The 17,166-nt window shown below is 30.2% G+C and overlaps 1 protein-coding gene across 2 annotated transcripts in view; it reads right to left on the bottom strand.

Moving 5' to 3' along the window:
- Positions 1-7,417: 7,417 nt before the first annotated feature.
- The window catches only part of LOC136988159 (histone deacetylase 4-like), a 218,772-nt gene continuing 209,023 nt past the window's right edge, over positions 7,418-17,166 (bottom strand). For both annotated transcript variants that reach the window (XM_067285980.1, XM_067285979.1), the window contains 2 exons: positions 16,019-16,157; positions 7,418-11,384 (listed from right to left, as the gene is read on the bottom strand). In XM_067285980.1, the coding sequence (XP_067142081.1) occupies positions 11,318-11,384; positions 16,019-16,157 (206 nt within the window). In that variant the 3' untranslated portion in view covers positions 7,418-11,317. The remainder of the gene's footprint in view (positions 11,385-16,018; positions 16,158-17,166) is intronic.

Here is a 17,166-nt window from a genome sequence, read left to right as displayed (position 1 = left end):
TTCATATAGAAATGTGAGAGAATTCTGTGTAAGTAATACTATTTATGAGTTAACTTTCAGTCTGTTATTAATCTATAAATATATAAATTAAATTTTTGATATTTCAGAATGCCAGAATCATGGAGGATAATCTAATTTGAATTTAGTTTTTTTTATTTGATATTTAAGTAAAAGTTCTGAAAATCGTCTCCATAAAGAGATAAATGTGTTACTAGTTTCTACTTAAAAATCATTTATTCATTATGGATCAATAAAATTTTGTCATTTTTCAAGAAAATAAGTTTTTTAACACATTGATTCTCAATATAAATATTTTGGTTTTTTTTTATTTCTGCTTTTGTAATCTTTTTCACACTTGTATATTTTAATATGAGTAAATGCATTGCTAACCTAAAAGTGATGAACGTTTGGGTGATGGAGGCAATTATAACCCTCTGTCAAAAGTAATTAGATCACTCTTCAAAAGTATTGATTTTGTAGTTTTGATTGCATATAACTGTTTTCAGTTAAGTTTTTACAAATTTCCTTAATGTTTTTTCTAAAGATTCAATATTTATTTTACAAAAAATTATGTTGTGTGAATTTTTTCTGTTATGTTAAAACACATTAAAATCACTTGCATGTGCAAGACAAAAGTTTTAAACTGGCAAAATTCATCGACAAAAATTTACCACGCTTGTTTGAAATCTTGTAGGACTAATGGCTTTTATTAAAACTGCAGTTCATTTTGAAATTTGATTTACAAGATAGCAACACTCATTTGGTAGGATTTCATTTCCAACATATGTTTATAGCCAATTTCAATTCCTCCTTGTTGCGTGGTTTTGTTTTAAATGTTTTTTCTTTAATAAATAGAACAAATTTTCAATTAGATTCATATCAGGAACAGTTGTAGTGTTTGTATTAGGTATTTCCTGCAGGTGCACAGCTTTTTGTCTTCAAGTGTCACAGAGTGTTCAATTCGCCTTAAAGGTGGCAGCCCTGTTTGGGATCTAGTAGTTATATGTCATTGGAAATAACTATAGGAAAGTGACCATGACCATGCGCATGCTTAGTGGTGAAATACGGAATTAAAGAATAACTCTGAAACCAACAGGGATAGGCAAGAAAGGCCAATTACAAAACAAAAGGAGCATTGTTTATTAGTACAAAATGATACTTCAGCAGAAACAACTAAGAAAGTAGCAAACATTTATGCAAAAGACAACACAAATGTAATGCAAAATTCGTGCAGCACAGGTGCAGCTGACCTGCCAAGTTTACTGTACATAGTGTATAAAGTGTACACCATCAGCAATTATACACTTCTGGATTTGGTTCAGAATTGCATCTTGAACAGCATGCAGCATTTCAGGAGTCAAGAAAATGGAAAACTCCACTGAAGCAAACTGTGGGCTGTTGTCTGACACAATACTGTCAGGTATACCGCGAGTAGTCATCAGTTCTCGAAGTTCCTTAGTCACACTGCTGCTGTTGTTGTAGACATCATGAGCTTCACCTCTAACCATTTTGATGTCACACTTACTACTACCAGAAACGTTTCTCCTTGAAATGGGCCTGCAAAATGTATGTGGAGACGAGACCATGGTCTTGTTGGGGTTTTCCACAGGTGAATAGGGGTAATAGGGGTAATAGGAGGTGAGGAGCGATTATTCTGAAAATCTTGACAGGTGTTTTCCATTAACTCAATCTCATAGTTGATGTGTGGCCACTTTACATATGATCATGCCAATGCCTTCATTCTCACAATACCAGGGTGGTCAATATGAAGTTCATTCAGAATTTTCTTCTGTATCTGATATGGTATTATTACTCTAGTTCAGTGATTCTCAAACTTTTTTGATCCACCCCCCCTTTGTTCCATAAAGTTATACCCAACGCCCCCCGTGTGAGAAAGAATTGGAAATATTCTTAAGAAAACTTTTCTATGAATCTCACAGTTGTGTCCTTACCATACATTGTTCTCAACATCTGGAAACCATTAAATGCAATGTTTCATCTTATCCGTTTGACAGAAGAAAGGGAACTTTTACCTTTGATCACCGTTCAGTACCCTGCCTCCAGCGCTCCCTAGATTTACTCACCGCCCACAAGGAGGCGTTATCGCCCACTTTGAGAAACGCTGCTCTAGTTCCTCATAGCAAGCATTCCTTGTACAGCGATATTTCAGTACGACGACTGAAAAATGCAGAAAGATTGTCACATGGATTTCTATTAGGCCAGCCAGTCAATACATATTGACAAATGTTTCAGCAGTGGATCCTTAGCGATTACTGATGCAATGTCTGAAGTGGTAACTGGTTAAGTGTTGAGTTGCTCCAGAAATAAATTTCACTGGCTGGTGGTATATCCTCATTATGGGATTGGAAATGAGTGGCAAGCGACTCAGTGCATCTGCTTTTGCTACCTCTTTGCTTGATTTGTACTTGAGTTTATAATCATATGCACTAAGAATCTGTGTCCACCACAGCATGTGGGTGAATGAATTAATGATGTCAGCTTATCAGTCGTAAATAGTCCCAAAAGTGGTTTGTGGTCTGTGTAAATAAAAAAATTTTGTTCCAAAAAGGAAATGATGAAAACATTTTACTCCGTATACAGCAGCAAGATCTTCCTTAATGATGTGTGCATAGCCATGTTCAGTCTTTGTTAGTGTACGAGATGCAAAAGCCACAGGTGATCCTTTTCCATTCTGTGAATGCAAACTGAGAACTGCACATATGCCTACAGGCAAAGTGTGATTTCCTTGGTTCTGTCAAAAGGAACAAGTATACTTTCTGATGAAAGGAGAGTTTTTAATTCATCAAAGGCACTTTGATGTATTTCTGTCCATTTCCAGGATGTGTCCTTTGTCAGTAGTCTGTATAGTGGTTCTCTGATAGTGGCAGCTGTGGTGCAGAAAATTATAAAGCTCACTAAACCAAGAAAAACCTGGAGTTCCTTCCGATTTGTTGGAACAGGAGCCTTTTGGATTGCAGTCACCTTTGATGATGTGGATAAAGCCAGTCACTATCGACTTGATAGCTTAAAAACTCAATATTTGAGACACCAAATAGACACTTGTCCTTGTTTACATGTAACCTATAATCTGATAATTTCTGAAAGACAGCATGAAGTCTTGATGCAAGTTCATCCCTCTTAGCAGCACAGATAAGGATGTCATCAAAATATGGTATCATCCTGGAGGTTGGAGAGGAGTCTGTCTACTAAACTCTGGAATAATCCTGGTGCTACACTTACTCCAAACTGAAGACGATTTACCTTGTACGCTCCTCAGTGAGTGATGATTGATTGTAGCTGCTGAGAAATCATCCACAGGTAGTTGTAGATAAGCCTGGGCCAAGTCCAACTTTGCAAATATTGTTGCAGGTGGGAGAGATGCCAACAGATAGAGCACATCCGTATCCAATTCCACCTGTGGTCTAAGAGCATTGTTCAAAGTTACTTTATAATAACCACAAAGTCTTATTTCACCACATGGTTTCATAACAGGCACAACTGGTGTTGCCCATGTTGGATCTTCAATAGGTTTGAGAACAACTCCCAGTAGAGCATCAGTTGTTGTTTCAATTTTTGAATGATGAACAAATGGAACTGGACGCACTTTTTATTCAGATTGGAAGGTGTGTTTAGTCCACAGGTAACAATACGAGAGGAGCTCTGTATTTTCGGCAACATAAGAACTTACAGACTCACCTTTCTGCACTGTTTTTTGAAATTGGAAATGTTGGTAGATTATTGGTGGCTTGGGGCAGAAGTAATTCTTGAGAAGAGTCAATAACTGATCATAGGTCCTTTGTCGAGGCTGATCTGGAGCCATAAGGGAATGTAGAATCCCAAGCATCTTAAGACCACAGGAGGCAAGAAGCATTGCTCTCTTTTTGTTGTTGTTGAAAATGTCATTTGCTTTGCAAAAATATGTAAGTTGTTCTAGATATGTGTCCAAAGTCCTTGATTGATTAACATCAAAAGGTTGTACTGAGCTAGTACCATGATGAGATGTGAGTGAGAAGGGAGAAAAAAATGGTGTGATGTTCACTAGCATATAATTGTATCATCATCGGCCCTTGTGTGCAGGACGTTCCAGAATTTTAGGATAATCCCATCCTTGTCACCAATGTTAGATCCAGGGTAAGAAGACAATAAAATACACAGGAATGAATCCAAGTAGCCTTTCATTTTGTTGATAGCATGAGCATACAACTGGTCAAACTAAAAGGTCTCCAAAATATTACCCAATTGTGTTATCCTTAATAACACCCCCTGGCCACGACATATACTTCTAGTTAATACACTAAACTGATGTAGAATGAAAATTTCCTGTTTTTGGCAGGGCTTCAACAGAAGATAAATCACACATACCAGAAAGAATAACACTTTGGTCATAAAGGATGCACAAAGACAGGCAATAGATGGGAATTGGTTTATTACTATTACAAAAATCTTATTACCCTAACACGAAGTGCATATAAGTGATACCAGACTTACCTTGAAGACTTATTCTTCAGTTGCCATTTTACAAAGAAGAAATCTGATAAGTTGAGGCAAGAATTAAAAGAGAAGCAAGAGATGGTTTCAAAATAGAAGATTGAAATTGAAACCATAAAACTATTGTTAAACCAAAAGTATCAAGTACAACTGATGTATACAATATATGAACTATGAGATACACTTGATTAAATCAAATTTTTGGCCACACAAATAAATTTGTGTCAGTAGCAAATAATCCTTTTTAATAATCCAACTAGAGGCAGATGGTTAACAACCGACAAAATGACATTTAAAAAACATACAATATACAATTGATGCCAACCTTTTCTTGTAGGATCCGATGTCAATGACACAGTATTAAGAATTCTTCACAATATCACTCAGGTACAAATCAGTTGTATTTATATCCATCTGCAGACCTCTGGTGGAAAACTAAGAGTTTCATAATTTGCATATCTACATGAGTAACAAATTTATCCTTGGAACTTCGTTACTTATGAGATACACTGTTTCAAGAAACAACATAGAAGCTGAAAAAGTCATAACCAAAATAATCATCAAGGAAATGAAATTGGCCAAAGACATGCTTGAAGGAATGAAGAAAATTTAGGATGGTGGAGACACAATAAAATAAGGAAGTGAATAGTTTACACATGACTCTTGATAAAAGAAAATTTGGTTTAATCAATGCTTTCCTTTCCAAGAAGTGTAAAACATAAGCAATAAGTGAAGTGTAGAAACTGAAAGTGTTATATAACTACAGGAATTCAGACTCTGGTAAGTTCCACAGATTTATGATCAGAAAATCAATTGCTGGTCTGTGCCAGACAGAAGAAACAGGACAGTATACTGAAATCTGTTAATGTGACCACTGAAGGGATCGACACAAAGTAGTCATCTTATGCAGAAAGAGGGATGTAGGTGTTTTGGAATAAAATCTAAGTAGAAAAAGGCCGGAATATAGGAGTTTTAATATGAACTACTGTATATTCAATTATTTTGTATGTATTTTTGTATTCTAAACAAAAACTCAGAGAAGAAAAAAAATAATGCAACAAATTCAATTTTTTGTGAGCAACTAATCAGTTCTGGATTGCTTTAGAATTTTGTTTTTAAAAATTTCATCAGTTACAATCTTCTTTGCTTGATATATTGGCATAAGAACCTCAGATAGCTAGTGGTTGCATAGCAAGAGGAAGTTCATGATATGCTGGAGAAAATAGCAAGAGGCTATTTTCTCCAGCATATCATAACTTGTGAAATAAAGATAAGGGCTTCTCTTCTTTACAATACAGGCCTTCTTCATCTTCATTACTTTCATCTTCCTCTTATTGAAATCTTTTAGGACACTTCCAAAAACATTTGAATCAACAGATTTGGTGGTCATAATATCATGATCACAGTCAATAAATTTGTTGTTTCTAGTTCAGGAATGAAGACATCTGCAGTAAGGTTTTTCCTCTTATCTACAAAATACAATAGTGGTTTCAAATATTTTAATTTACAATGTGGTCACTACAAACTGAATTATATTCTTAAAATGGTTTTATTTTTAATGGTCACTTACCTAAGATGATTTCTTATCTTTGGACATGACCAAAGTGGTCAATGGTCACAATAGACAGGTGGTCATTGATCATTGCAAAATGTATTCTTTTGTGGGAATCAGCTCAAAGTGGTCGCATTAGCAGATTTTACTGTATTACTATACAGGTGCAATATCTATACACAGATATCTTGAGCTTTGTTGCATTAAGTCTGCAAACTAAACTTGACCTTTTATTCAAAATTAAAAAACAAGATTTTATCACAATCTTTTTCATGAAATGCAAAAAATAATTTGTGTAAATTGTGAAAGTAATAGACTATATGCAACAAGATCTTTTTTTTTTTTTTGATAAACTGAAATCTCTTCTGATCTGTAATGGAGTTCTGAACAAAAATATCCAGTAAATAAACTTGGAAAATTTTAACATTTTACGTAAATTTTGAGGTGGTCAAGTAGCTTCTAAAGAAAGGTTGACTCTGCCCAGAAGATAATCTTTTTCACATACATCAGAAATGAACAAAGTTTAAAGATACATTTTATGTATTGTTTATTACAAAAAACTTAGAAAATTTTTAAAATAAGTTTACATACTTATTGTCCCGGCAATTTTTATGAAATTGTTCACATAAAAGTAAATATTGTACTGTACTGCATATGAAGTCAATGGTTCAGCCATGTTTCAGTTTCTTCATTATAAGTAAACCCTTATCTTGTAGTTGTACTTATAAAGTAAATCAAGCAAGATATTTGTCTGAAGTATTTCATTATGTAGTCTCTCTTGTAAACATTATTTGTTAAGTGATATTTATTCCACTGCTATTAAATAGATGCAAGTTCACTCTAGGCCTGCAGTGCTGGTGGAGTCCCAACCAAGAGGGAAGATTTAAAATAAATCAGCAAGCAAAATTGATGATGCATATCAATATGCAATAATGGCTAATAATCTTAAAATTGTTGATAGCCAAACAATATCTATAGTCTCTCAAAATATTATGATAAATGTATTGTCGTAATTTTATGAAAAAAAAAAGTTACTGTATATTTATTTGATTGTTTTAATCTTCCACAGACAGTATTTGCCAATTTTACAAATTATTTAATATAATTAATCAGTATATTTTTTGGAAAGGCCATAACAAAAGTTCTTGTGGGTGGGGTCCTGACTTCATTATGCCATTGTTTAATAATGTACTTTTTGTAGAATTCAATCTTTTGTTTATTTTTTTGTGACTAGTCTATTTTGTAATGATCTCCATATATTTATTTATTTCTAATATTTTAATTCTTTTTAGTAAATTATTTTAAAATCTGTATTTATACATCATTGAATTATATCAAGTATTTCTTAAATAAATTGGAAAGAAAATGAAAAAATAATTCATATGTGCCATCAATTTTATTAAACAGTTATTTACACAAAAACAATTTAATTATAATAAAAATTGTTTGGAAACTATTCTTAAAATTGATTCCAACTTGAAAACAATAGTGAAAGGCAACTTCATTAAAATTCTTTCAGATACAAATTTAATTTGCTAAATTTCAGCATTCTAATTTAAAGGAAAACAACATGATTATCTTGCTACGGAGGCATTTTTGATCGTTCAAATTTATAGCATTTAAGACAATACTCAGTGTAATAAATTTATATAACAACAGACTTGGTAACAAGATAAATTTTATAAGTGGGAAAACAGGCTGTATTAGTAATAATGACAGCATTTAAATAAATTAGGTATTTTTTTAACTTTTATTTTAAATTTATAATCCAGAAATTTTAATATTTTCAATTAAAAATACTTTTGTTAACATCAGTTTTTGAATACTTCATAATTTTTCTTTGGACTAAGTTCCTTTTTACTATTTTATTTGCTTAATTTCAAGGGCTTATATTTATATTACATTTAATAAGTATTTTCTATACAGACGGACAGTGTCACATAGTTAAACTGCTGTCATTTTATGGAATATCTTAATAAACAACTTTTCGTTTGTACACAGAAAATTTCAAGTTTATTCTGTGAGTGATACAGTTACAATAATTACATCAGAAAGTACAAAAATGGCAGCTCATGCACTTGTTATCGAGAAAGTATACAATTCTCCGATACCAAAAAATCATGCAGATATACAATATAAGCCATGCTGTACATTAAATTGTTACAAAAATGATACTTTCTCCTTTTTAACATTTTATGCATGAGTTACAGAATCTTGCATAACAGCAGAAATATTTCAAGCATTATTTGGCCCGATGGCTATAAATAGAAAATTTCCATCAACGTTTGAAAGATGAAATTCCGTTTAATAAAGATAATATATGTATGTATATATATATATATATATATATTAATATAGCTACAAATAAATATTTCTATGGACACATTAGGAGAATCAAAATACTAATAAGAAATTGTTTAATGCTTTGTTAATAATAATCTTCGATGTAATATTAAGATCCGATTTAAATCTTTGACGATCTTACAACCATAAAGAGTTTTATCACAAAATACTCATTCCTTAGTAGTATTCAATTTCACAATGGAAGAAAATGTGAAAGATGTATATGAACTGTACAAAACAATTTTATTCCAATGTAGCAGTGAATACAGTGAAATTTGAAATGTTGAACTATGATGTCCTCTGAAATATATTTAAATTCAATTGGCAGCATAGAGCAATAGGAGAAGAAACAGGAAAGAGAATTAAACACAGGCTTACTGGAATACGCATTAATATACAGATATACGTAATGTGAAAGACTAGACATAAACTACACATCACCAATTTACAAAACACTTATTATGATGATAACATACAATAAGAGGAATAACAATGTATTCTTTGTTTATAGACTAGAGATGTCATAAGTTAACAAATGACATTTATTTTTATTCAAAATTTTTACATATAATAATAATAATTAATAATACAGTAATATGTATTGCCAAACTAAATGCTTTTTTCAAAAGATTTATTTCATATTAAAGCTAAGAATTTGTTTAGATGGTAATAAGATAAAAACCAGTTTATATGAAATGACAGTCTATTTTAAATACTTTCAGTGAAGTAAAAGACATGCAGATATCAAACAAACTATCCTTTCGTTTCCATAGAATGAATCTGTGGCATCTAGATATGCGTCAGAATAACATACATATAAAGTAGTATTTATTTTTTGTAAAAATTTAGATGCTTAAGATGAAAATTTATAAAATCTTGAAGAAACAATTTTTGCCAAGTTATTGACAATGGGATGATTTGGTTTCAATTATAATAATAAACCAATCCCAGATTTTCAATAATACATTATTGCAAGATGTAACATTTTTGTAACGTGGAAGTACCTAGTTTGTCATCTTCTAACTACTATTTTTTTACTTATGATATTTTGAATTCTTTCCAAATTGGTATATGCATGTATAAACTTATTTTACAGTCCTATGTAGATGAAAGAGAGATTAAAATATTCTGTTCTCTAATTAGAACTGCTGCACCTTTTGAGCAAAACTTTTCTTAAAGTATTTTAATACAATTAAAGAAAATATTGTATCAAATATATATTCTATTCAAAATATTTAAATTTTGATAGAATATCATTATCTATAATTAAAATGAAAGAACCAGGGGGAAACAACAATTATGACATTTATACAAATAAGATTCTTTTCATTTTAAAAATAAACTTAAATTAAAATATTATTCAAACAATTTATTATAGAACTAAAGAATAAACAAACAGAAAACTTTACAATATTTATAATACTATAAAAAAAATCTTTTAAAGCATTAAAATATCTGCAAATGCAAAACACAAAATATACATACATAATAAATGACAATTCTCTTAAACATTTTTAAAACTAGAAATCGAATAATACAAATGTTTCGATATAAACAATTTGTCCGAGGTATATGGATGAATTTAGAATGACACGATGTAATTGTGGAAACTTCTAAGTTACTTATGATCGTTGCAACGTTAAATGCATGTTAAATAGTAGGATGATTACTTTATTTCTCTTTAAAGAAATAAATTTTTAGTAATAGGACTTTTCTGTACAACAGAATTACCTCACTACTTTTTAATTGTTCTAAATATTTTACATCAATAGTCTTTGAAAATCAGTCAATAAGTAAATAGAACAATGGTATCAGTTCATCAAATGTCATCTTATCTAACAATTTTGCAATCCAAAGTATTGAAGTGTGACAATTAAAATAAACAAATGTCTTACATTGTTGGAAATGTTGGAAGATATCTGAATGGATGACCTAAAAGAGGAAGAATCAAAAAAAGAAAAGAAAAAAAAAAATAGAAAATCTTAATAAAATAATATAATTTGAAGTTATCTGAAAAATATTACTTTTGACATTTATATAACTTTTAAAAATGAATGAAAATGACATGTAAATACAAAACAGAAATGATTTTCACATTTACAACTTTATGATAACTCTCTCAAATTTCTAACAAATTCTTTATACACTGACTAGAAAATTGACCAGTCAGTTTACTTCTTTAGGACAAGGCAGTAATATACAAACACTTGAAATGACTGAATATATACATAAAATGTAAATCTTGTACTGTACTATAATTCACAAACAGTATTTATACAATATTGTAGGATTTTCCTGCATTATATTTGAAAATGTTTTTCTTTTTTGAAAAAAGAAAAAAATTGTATCATAAGGAACATTTAATTTAACTGGTCCAACTCTGAATTGTAATGACCGTTAAAACAAAAGTCGGAATGGAACATTAACAGTGGCTCCGACATATTCAACAACCTATTACTAAACAGTAATAACCACGAAGGAGAGAAACGTATTTCCATTTACAAGATATCAATATGGAAAATGACATTTTAAAGTGTTTTAACAATTAGTTTAATATATATGTTGTATTCATATATAAATGCCACTTACTTGGTTATCATGCAAACAATAGTACATCATTTTCATCTGTTAATAATATAGTTGACATAAACCGGTCATAACATCAACTAGCAATATTTGGACTGAAGAAACAATTTTATTTTGTTAATGACCAATGTGATGTTCCAATATTCGGCAATTTTACAATTAATGTAAACCATTTTGATCTTTGTCGATTTTAAGATAGCTTTTCTTATCACAAGAATTTTGTCAGCACAACTGATTGTGTGACTTAGGATATCTGACAATAAATTATAATTAGCCTTTTTCCAGGAAGGCTTTGCAGATTTCCAGATTTACCATGACTAAATGATGATGATGACAATATTCAAAAGTTCACTTATCTTGGTCCTCTTCCATTGGTTCTTCGGCTTCTTCGACAGATACAGTTGATTGTGGGCTTCTAGATGTAGATAAGAAAATGGAAGAATTATATAAATAATGATGAAAATTTAATTCTTCCATGACTATTACTAACTGAGAATATTATGTAATAATTAATATTATAATGAATAAAGAGAAAAACTATTAATAAATGAAAAATCAGAAAGTTTTCATTAAGAGAAAATTAAACGTAACCATTATCTTCATTTAGTACAGCGTTCTTCAACCTTTTCACACCTGCAGACCAGAAAAAATAAGAATAATAATTTACAGACTGGAAGAAGGCTAAAGGTAAATTTTCTTAGACTTTGCTTAGATGTGGGTGGCATGCATGACTGTTGTAACTGGCCAATAACAAAACACTGGTTACTGTGTATCGCAATGGTATTGCTTTCCTTTGCACATTGATCATTCACTCTCAAGTTGCACTCGGCCACAGTAAAATACGAATTTTCACTACATGACACCAATACAATCTGACACAATACTGCAACATCTACTAAGTGTAAGAGCAGGCAGGGGTGAGGGACTTATAATGAGACTGACACTCATTTGATAAATGTCATGCATAAATATAATTACTTTATAATTTTTTAATTATTATTATTATATATTAATTATAATATTATCTAATTATTTTAATGAAATTTTGATTTATAATGAATTTTATTATTACAAAATTTTTGTCAGTCTATGAAATTTTTCACAGACCAGCACCGGTCTGCAGACCCAAGGTTAAAGTACTCTGATTTAGTACATTTCACAATGTTATCATATTTATCTCATATATACAGGGCTCCTATTCAGTTTTGTTTTAAATTCCATGAGTTTTCCTGACTTCCTTCCAACTTTGTACAATTCCCTGACCCTAGCATATCTTGCAATATGGCACATTGACAAAATATTAATAAAACAGCATTTGACTTACTATGCACTTTTTAATTAGTTATTTTTTTATACTGTTATTTTTATAACAGTTATATATTTTTTTTATAATTAAGGAATTATTTTATAATTAGGGAAACATTAAAAATAAGATGTTCTATTAAATTAAAGTAGTTTTCCTGTTTTTAATTAATTTAATACAACTACTTTAAAATCAAGTGTTTGAAAATTTAAAAATGGCAACCGATATTGACATATGTTATATTGGGACTTTGTTTGATACCCAGCATTTTGCTTGCTCTCCTTCTTGTTGCATTTTATAATAATAATTCTCATAAAAAATAAATATTAGTTTTTAAAATTAATCTGAACTATCAGTAAAAGAAGTAAATGTCTGCAATAATTGTCTGAACATTAAACAAAATAAAAATACACAAAGTTATAACAATTTATAAGCTCTGATTTGGAATGATTTTAAAATACAATCTTACAATGCAGTAGAATAAGTCTTTTGTGTAATAAGAGTTATTTATTAAATCTAAAATTATAAAAAAAAATGAAAAAATTAAAATTGGCTCTCTTCATATTGTTGTGCAAGGTTTAAAGAACTGCTTAAAAGAACTTGGTCTTTAGGTATAGTAAAACAAAATTGATGAATAGCATTTGTGTATTCTTTACATTTCTATTATACAGACCTCACACATTAAGTCAATATTTCAATGTAATAGTTTTAATACTCTTATTATCAACAGTGTTTCATTAAATTGTAACAGAAAAACCTAAATTAATACAACATTTTAAAAATTGGAAAAACTACATGCCTCTAAGTACAAAATACTCCAATGGCATGTGTTAACCTAGTGTTTCTCAAACTTCACTATTTGGTAGACCTCTTTAATAAAAGAAAACTTTTGGCAGATTCCCTAGAGTAGAATTTAATTTAAATATATATAAAATATTAATAAATGTTCCTTAAATTAAAATGTTTAAACTAAAAACATTATTTTATTTTAAATGTTTTTTTATTTAAACTTTAATGTATGTTTTAATTAAGATAGATATTACAAGAAACATTTTTTAAAAGTTTGCACAATACTGTTTTGTTTTCTTTCTGAAACATACAAAGCATAATATGCTTGATATGCTTTTTATCTGAAGACATCTCAACATGATTTTATTCAAACAAAAAATGTGAAGTAAAAAATTTAAAATAAGCTTCTAAACAAAGAATACAATTTCACATTAGCAATAATGTGTTAAATTCCACAACTGCTAGAATTAAATCTTTATTAAGTAATGACAGCTGTTAAAAATATGCAAAAACTTTCTGTTCAATCCAATAAAATCCTTACTCACATACTAAGGCATCCGAGAAGGATGCAGAAACAACTAAAGTTTAAGAGGAAGGTTGTAATATTGACAATTTATGTGAAAGAAGAAGTTATCACAAAGAGTGAAAGTGGTACATGTGTGGAGGATCTGACAGCCACGTGTGGCATGCCACCATATTGTATATATGTATTTATATTAATTTTGTATAGTTTTCTTTGTTTCCTTTGTCTATTGTTTATCCCTTCTAGAAACTTCCTTCTCAACCCTTTCTTTTTGGGTGGTGGTGAACTAATCCCTTGGAACAAAAGAGAGGAATGTGGCCCTGAGGGCAATGTGTATGAACAATGGTCATTCTTGGCTGGGACTCCAACAAGACAGGATGGAAGAAGAAATTCTTTGGTGCATTTTGGCAGCACAGAGTGAAGACAAAGTCAGATAAAAGAATCAAGAAAAATTCAACCGAGAAAGATTATTGAGCTCCACAATCACCATTGTAGTTAACTGGAAAAGGATAAAAACTATCCAACAACTCCTAGAAAGCTGAAACGTTCTGACGTTCCATCACCCTGAGATCATCACAAGTATTTGGGTACTTGCTTTCCTTTACCCTCTATTCTATCATTTGTTTCTGAGTTTTTATTTCTTCCTCACTTAGTTGTAATTAGTTGTAGTTAGTTATAAGCATGTAATCGTAGTTAATATTATGTGTGTTACAAATATATCGGGGATGGGAATTTAGTGTGTTGCGAGTGTATAATTTGTAACAACCTGTTATAATAATTGTAGTACGGCTCATATTATTCATTTGTACTGGGACAGAGAATAGCTGGAATCCTAAAAACCTGTTTTACTTCATGCGAACTAAAGTTATTATTATCATGTTAGACACATGTTTAATATGTTGAAGTCTGTGGTTTGCAACCAGTAAATGCAATTTTCAGTTTCTTATGCAGTATTTACATATTTTATTTGTTGTTTTAGTGTTTTAATTTATGTAATTATGTTATTTTTACCTTAAATTATATGTATTTGTTGTTTTAATTTTACTGAAATGGGTATTGTTTAAGGTCTGGAAATGGTTTAATTGACTTTCCATTATTTATAATGAGAAAAATTGATTCAGAGTTTGAACAGTCTTCTGGAATGAATTAAATCTGAAGTACAAGGCACCACTGTACAGGGTTCATACTCACCTGAAAAGTCACAGAATTTGAAAAAATTGTTGCAAAGTTAGGGAATTGGCTGCCTTGCTGACTTTTTTTCTGACAATACTGATGACTAAGTGTAGCTGTCTTCAGTCAGCAAGAAGTAATGTGGTCCAAATCAACTTACAAAAGCAGGAGCAAAATATTTTCAGGACACAAAATTTCTCCCAAACATATGCAAAATTTCTCCAATAATTATTGCATGCAAAATAAAACCATAATCTATGAACCAATTAATGATTATTATTGCACAGTTTGGAAAATTCAAATTAAATCATACATATAATTAAATAGGCCTACCATACAATTTTGCCATGCAACACTAAACTGATAAGTTAAAAATATTTCAGATTAAAAGAACGTTTTAATTTAAGCACGTTTCATCATCATCATAGGATAGCATATACAATTATAAACATGATGAGATACGTTGATTAATAGAAATAAAATTGAAGCAGTGCCATAAATGATTATTTTTATTTTTAGCACATAGAAATGTAAAGAATACACAAATGCTATTCATCAATTTTGTTTTACTATACCTAAAGACCAAGTTCTTTTAAGCAGTTCTTTAAACTTTGCACAACAACATGAAGAGAGCCAATTTTAATTTTTTCATCTTTTTTTATAATTTTAGATTTAATAAATAACTCTTATTTAACTCTTACAAAAGACTTATTCTATTGCATTGTAAGGTTGTATTTTAAAATCACTCCTTACAAATCACACCTTACAAATTGTTATCACTTTGTGTATTTTTATTTTGTTTAATGCTCAGACAATTATTGCAGACATTTACTTCTTTCACTGATAGTTTTTAAAATTAATCTGAACTAATATTTATTGTTTCAGATCAGTAAAACTTCTGTGTAGAGCTGCTTGTAATAAATCACTGTACTGTACCTTCTCATTTTCCACATTGTCAGAGAAAACACCTCACTACTGGGGCTTTTGTAACTATGACAACCTTCACCCCCTATTAGATCAAGTTAATAGGGATTTACTGTATTTTTATTCAATGGAATTTTGTTTAAAAGACAAGAGTGATATAAAGAAAATGAATCTCATGAGAGATTTCCAGTAAACTGTGTTCATCATCATTCACTTGAAAAGGAAAATGTAACAACAACTTGTGTTTAACATTAATGTGAAAAAAGTTAACTTCACTAAATGTTCATTAATTGTCAGAAAGAATAATCTGGTGATTATTATTAATTAATAGAATACTCACTGTATTTGTGAATGTGTAACTGCCACAGATAATGAGGCCAAAGCTGTAACTGTTTCTACTTCTTTTTCTTTTTGTTGGGCTTCTATTAAAGAGTAACTTACAGTGTGAACCCATTTTTTAATACAAGGCCAATGTGGTACTGAAAAATTTAATTAGTTTATAATATATTAATTTTCAAATTATATATGAATTATACAAATAATAAAAATATACAAAAAATATTTTTATAATTACAGTTGACTGTAAAAAATATATAGTATAATATATTTGTATTTTCTACAAAATATGGAGTTGTTTGGAAAGTTCATATTTTTAAGAGAAATAAAAGAAATGCTTTTCAAACTTAAAAACATACTTTATCCAATTATGTACGCACTAATGTTTTTAAGGACATGTTGCCATCTATGGGATGCTTTGTAATACCTCTTTGTAGAACTTCCAGTTTTTCTCTCAAAAAACTGTTTTGCATGGTTTTTGCAGCTTTCAAACACCAAAGTTTTTATCATGAAGGGAATTCTGTAGGACCCAGAACAAATGGTAGTCCAACAGGGCAAGGTTGAGTGAATATGGGGGGTGGAGTAAAACATCCTAGCCTTGTTCCAATAATTTGTTTGCATGTTCATAAAGAAGTGAGTAATCTGTTGTTACGTTGACAAAACACAATGCCTTTTCTGTTGGCCAATTCTGGATGTTTTTCTTCAGTTGATCAAACTGGGAACAATACTTATCGGAATTGGTTGTTTGATTCTTTGGAAGCAACTCATAGTACAGGTTTCCTTTTCAATCCCAACAGATGGTGAGCATAATCTTCAGATGAAGACTGGTTTGTGGTGTATTTAATGATGGTTAATGATGCCCACAATTGGTTTTGATTCATGATGTTATAAATTGGGTGTCCAACCTTTTTGTTTCTCTGGGCCACATTGAAAGAAGTCATGGAGTTTTGGACCACAAGTGTATTTAAGGATTAACATGTCTAGTTTATAGTAATAAGTATTAAAACTTTATCACGAAAAAGGAGATTTAAAAAAATTACTTCTACAGACACTTTCAATTTTTACTTAGAAACAGATAAATTCATTTATTATAAAGGAAACAAACAAAAACTGATTTGAAAAACACAAACATTTATTTTATTTGGGTCTCTA

The sequence above is a fragment of the Centruroides vittatus genome, unplaced genomic scaffold (assembly GCF_030686945.1).
Source record: "Centruroides vittatus isolate TY-2023 unplaced genomic scaffold, ASM3068694v2 scaffold_324, whole genome shotgun sequence".
Taxonomy (NCBI): Eukaryota; Metazoa; Arthropoda; class Arachnida; order Scorpiones; family Buthidae; genus Centruroides; species Centruroides vittatus.
Note: the sequence above shows the minus strand (reverse complement) of the source record. Positions and strands in the feature narration are given on the sequence as shown.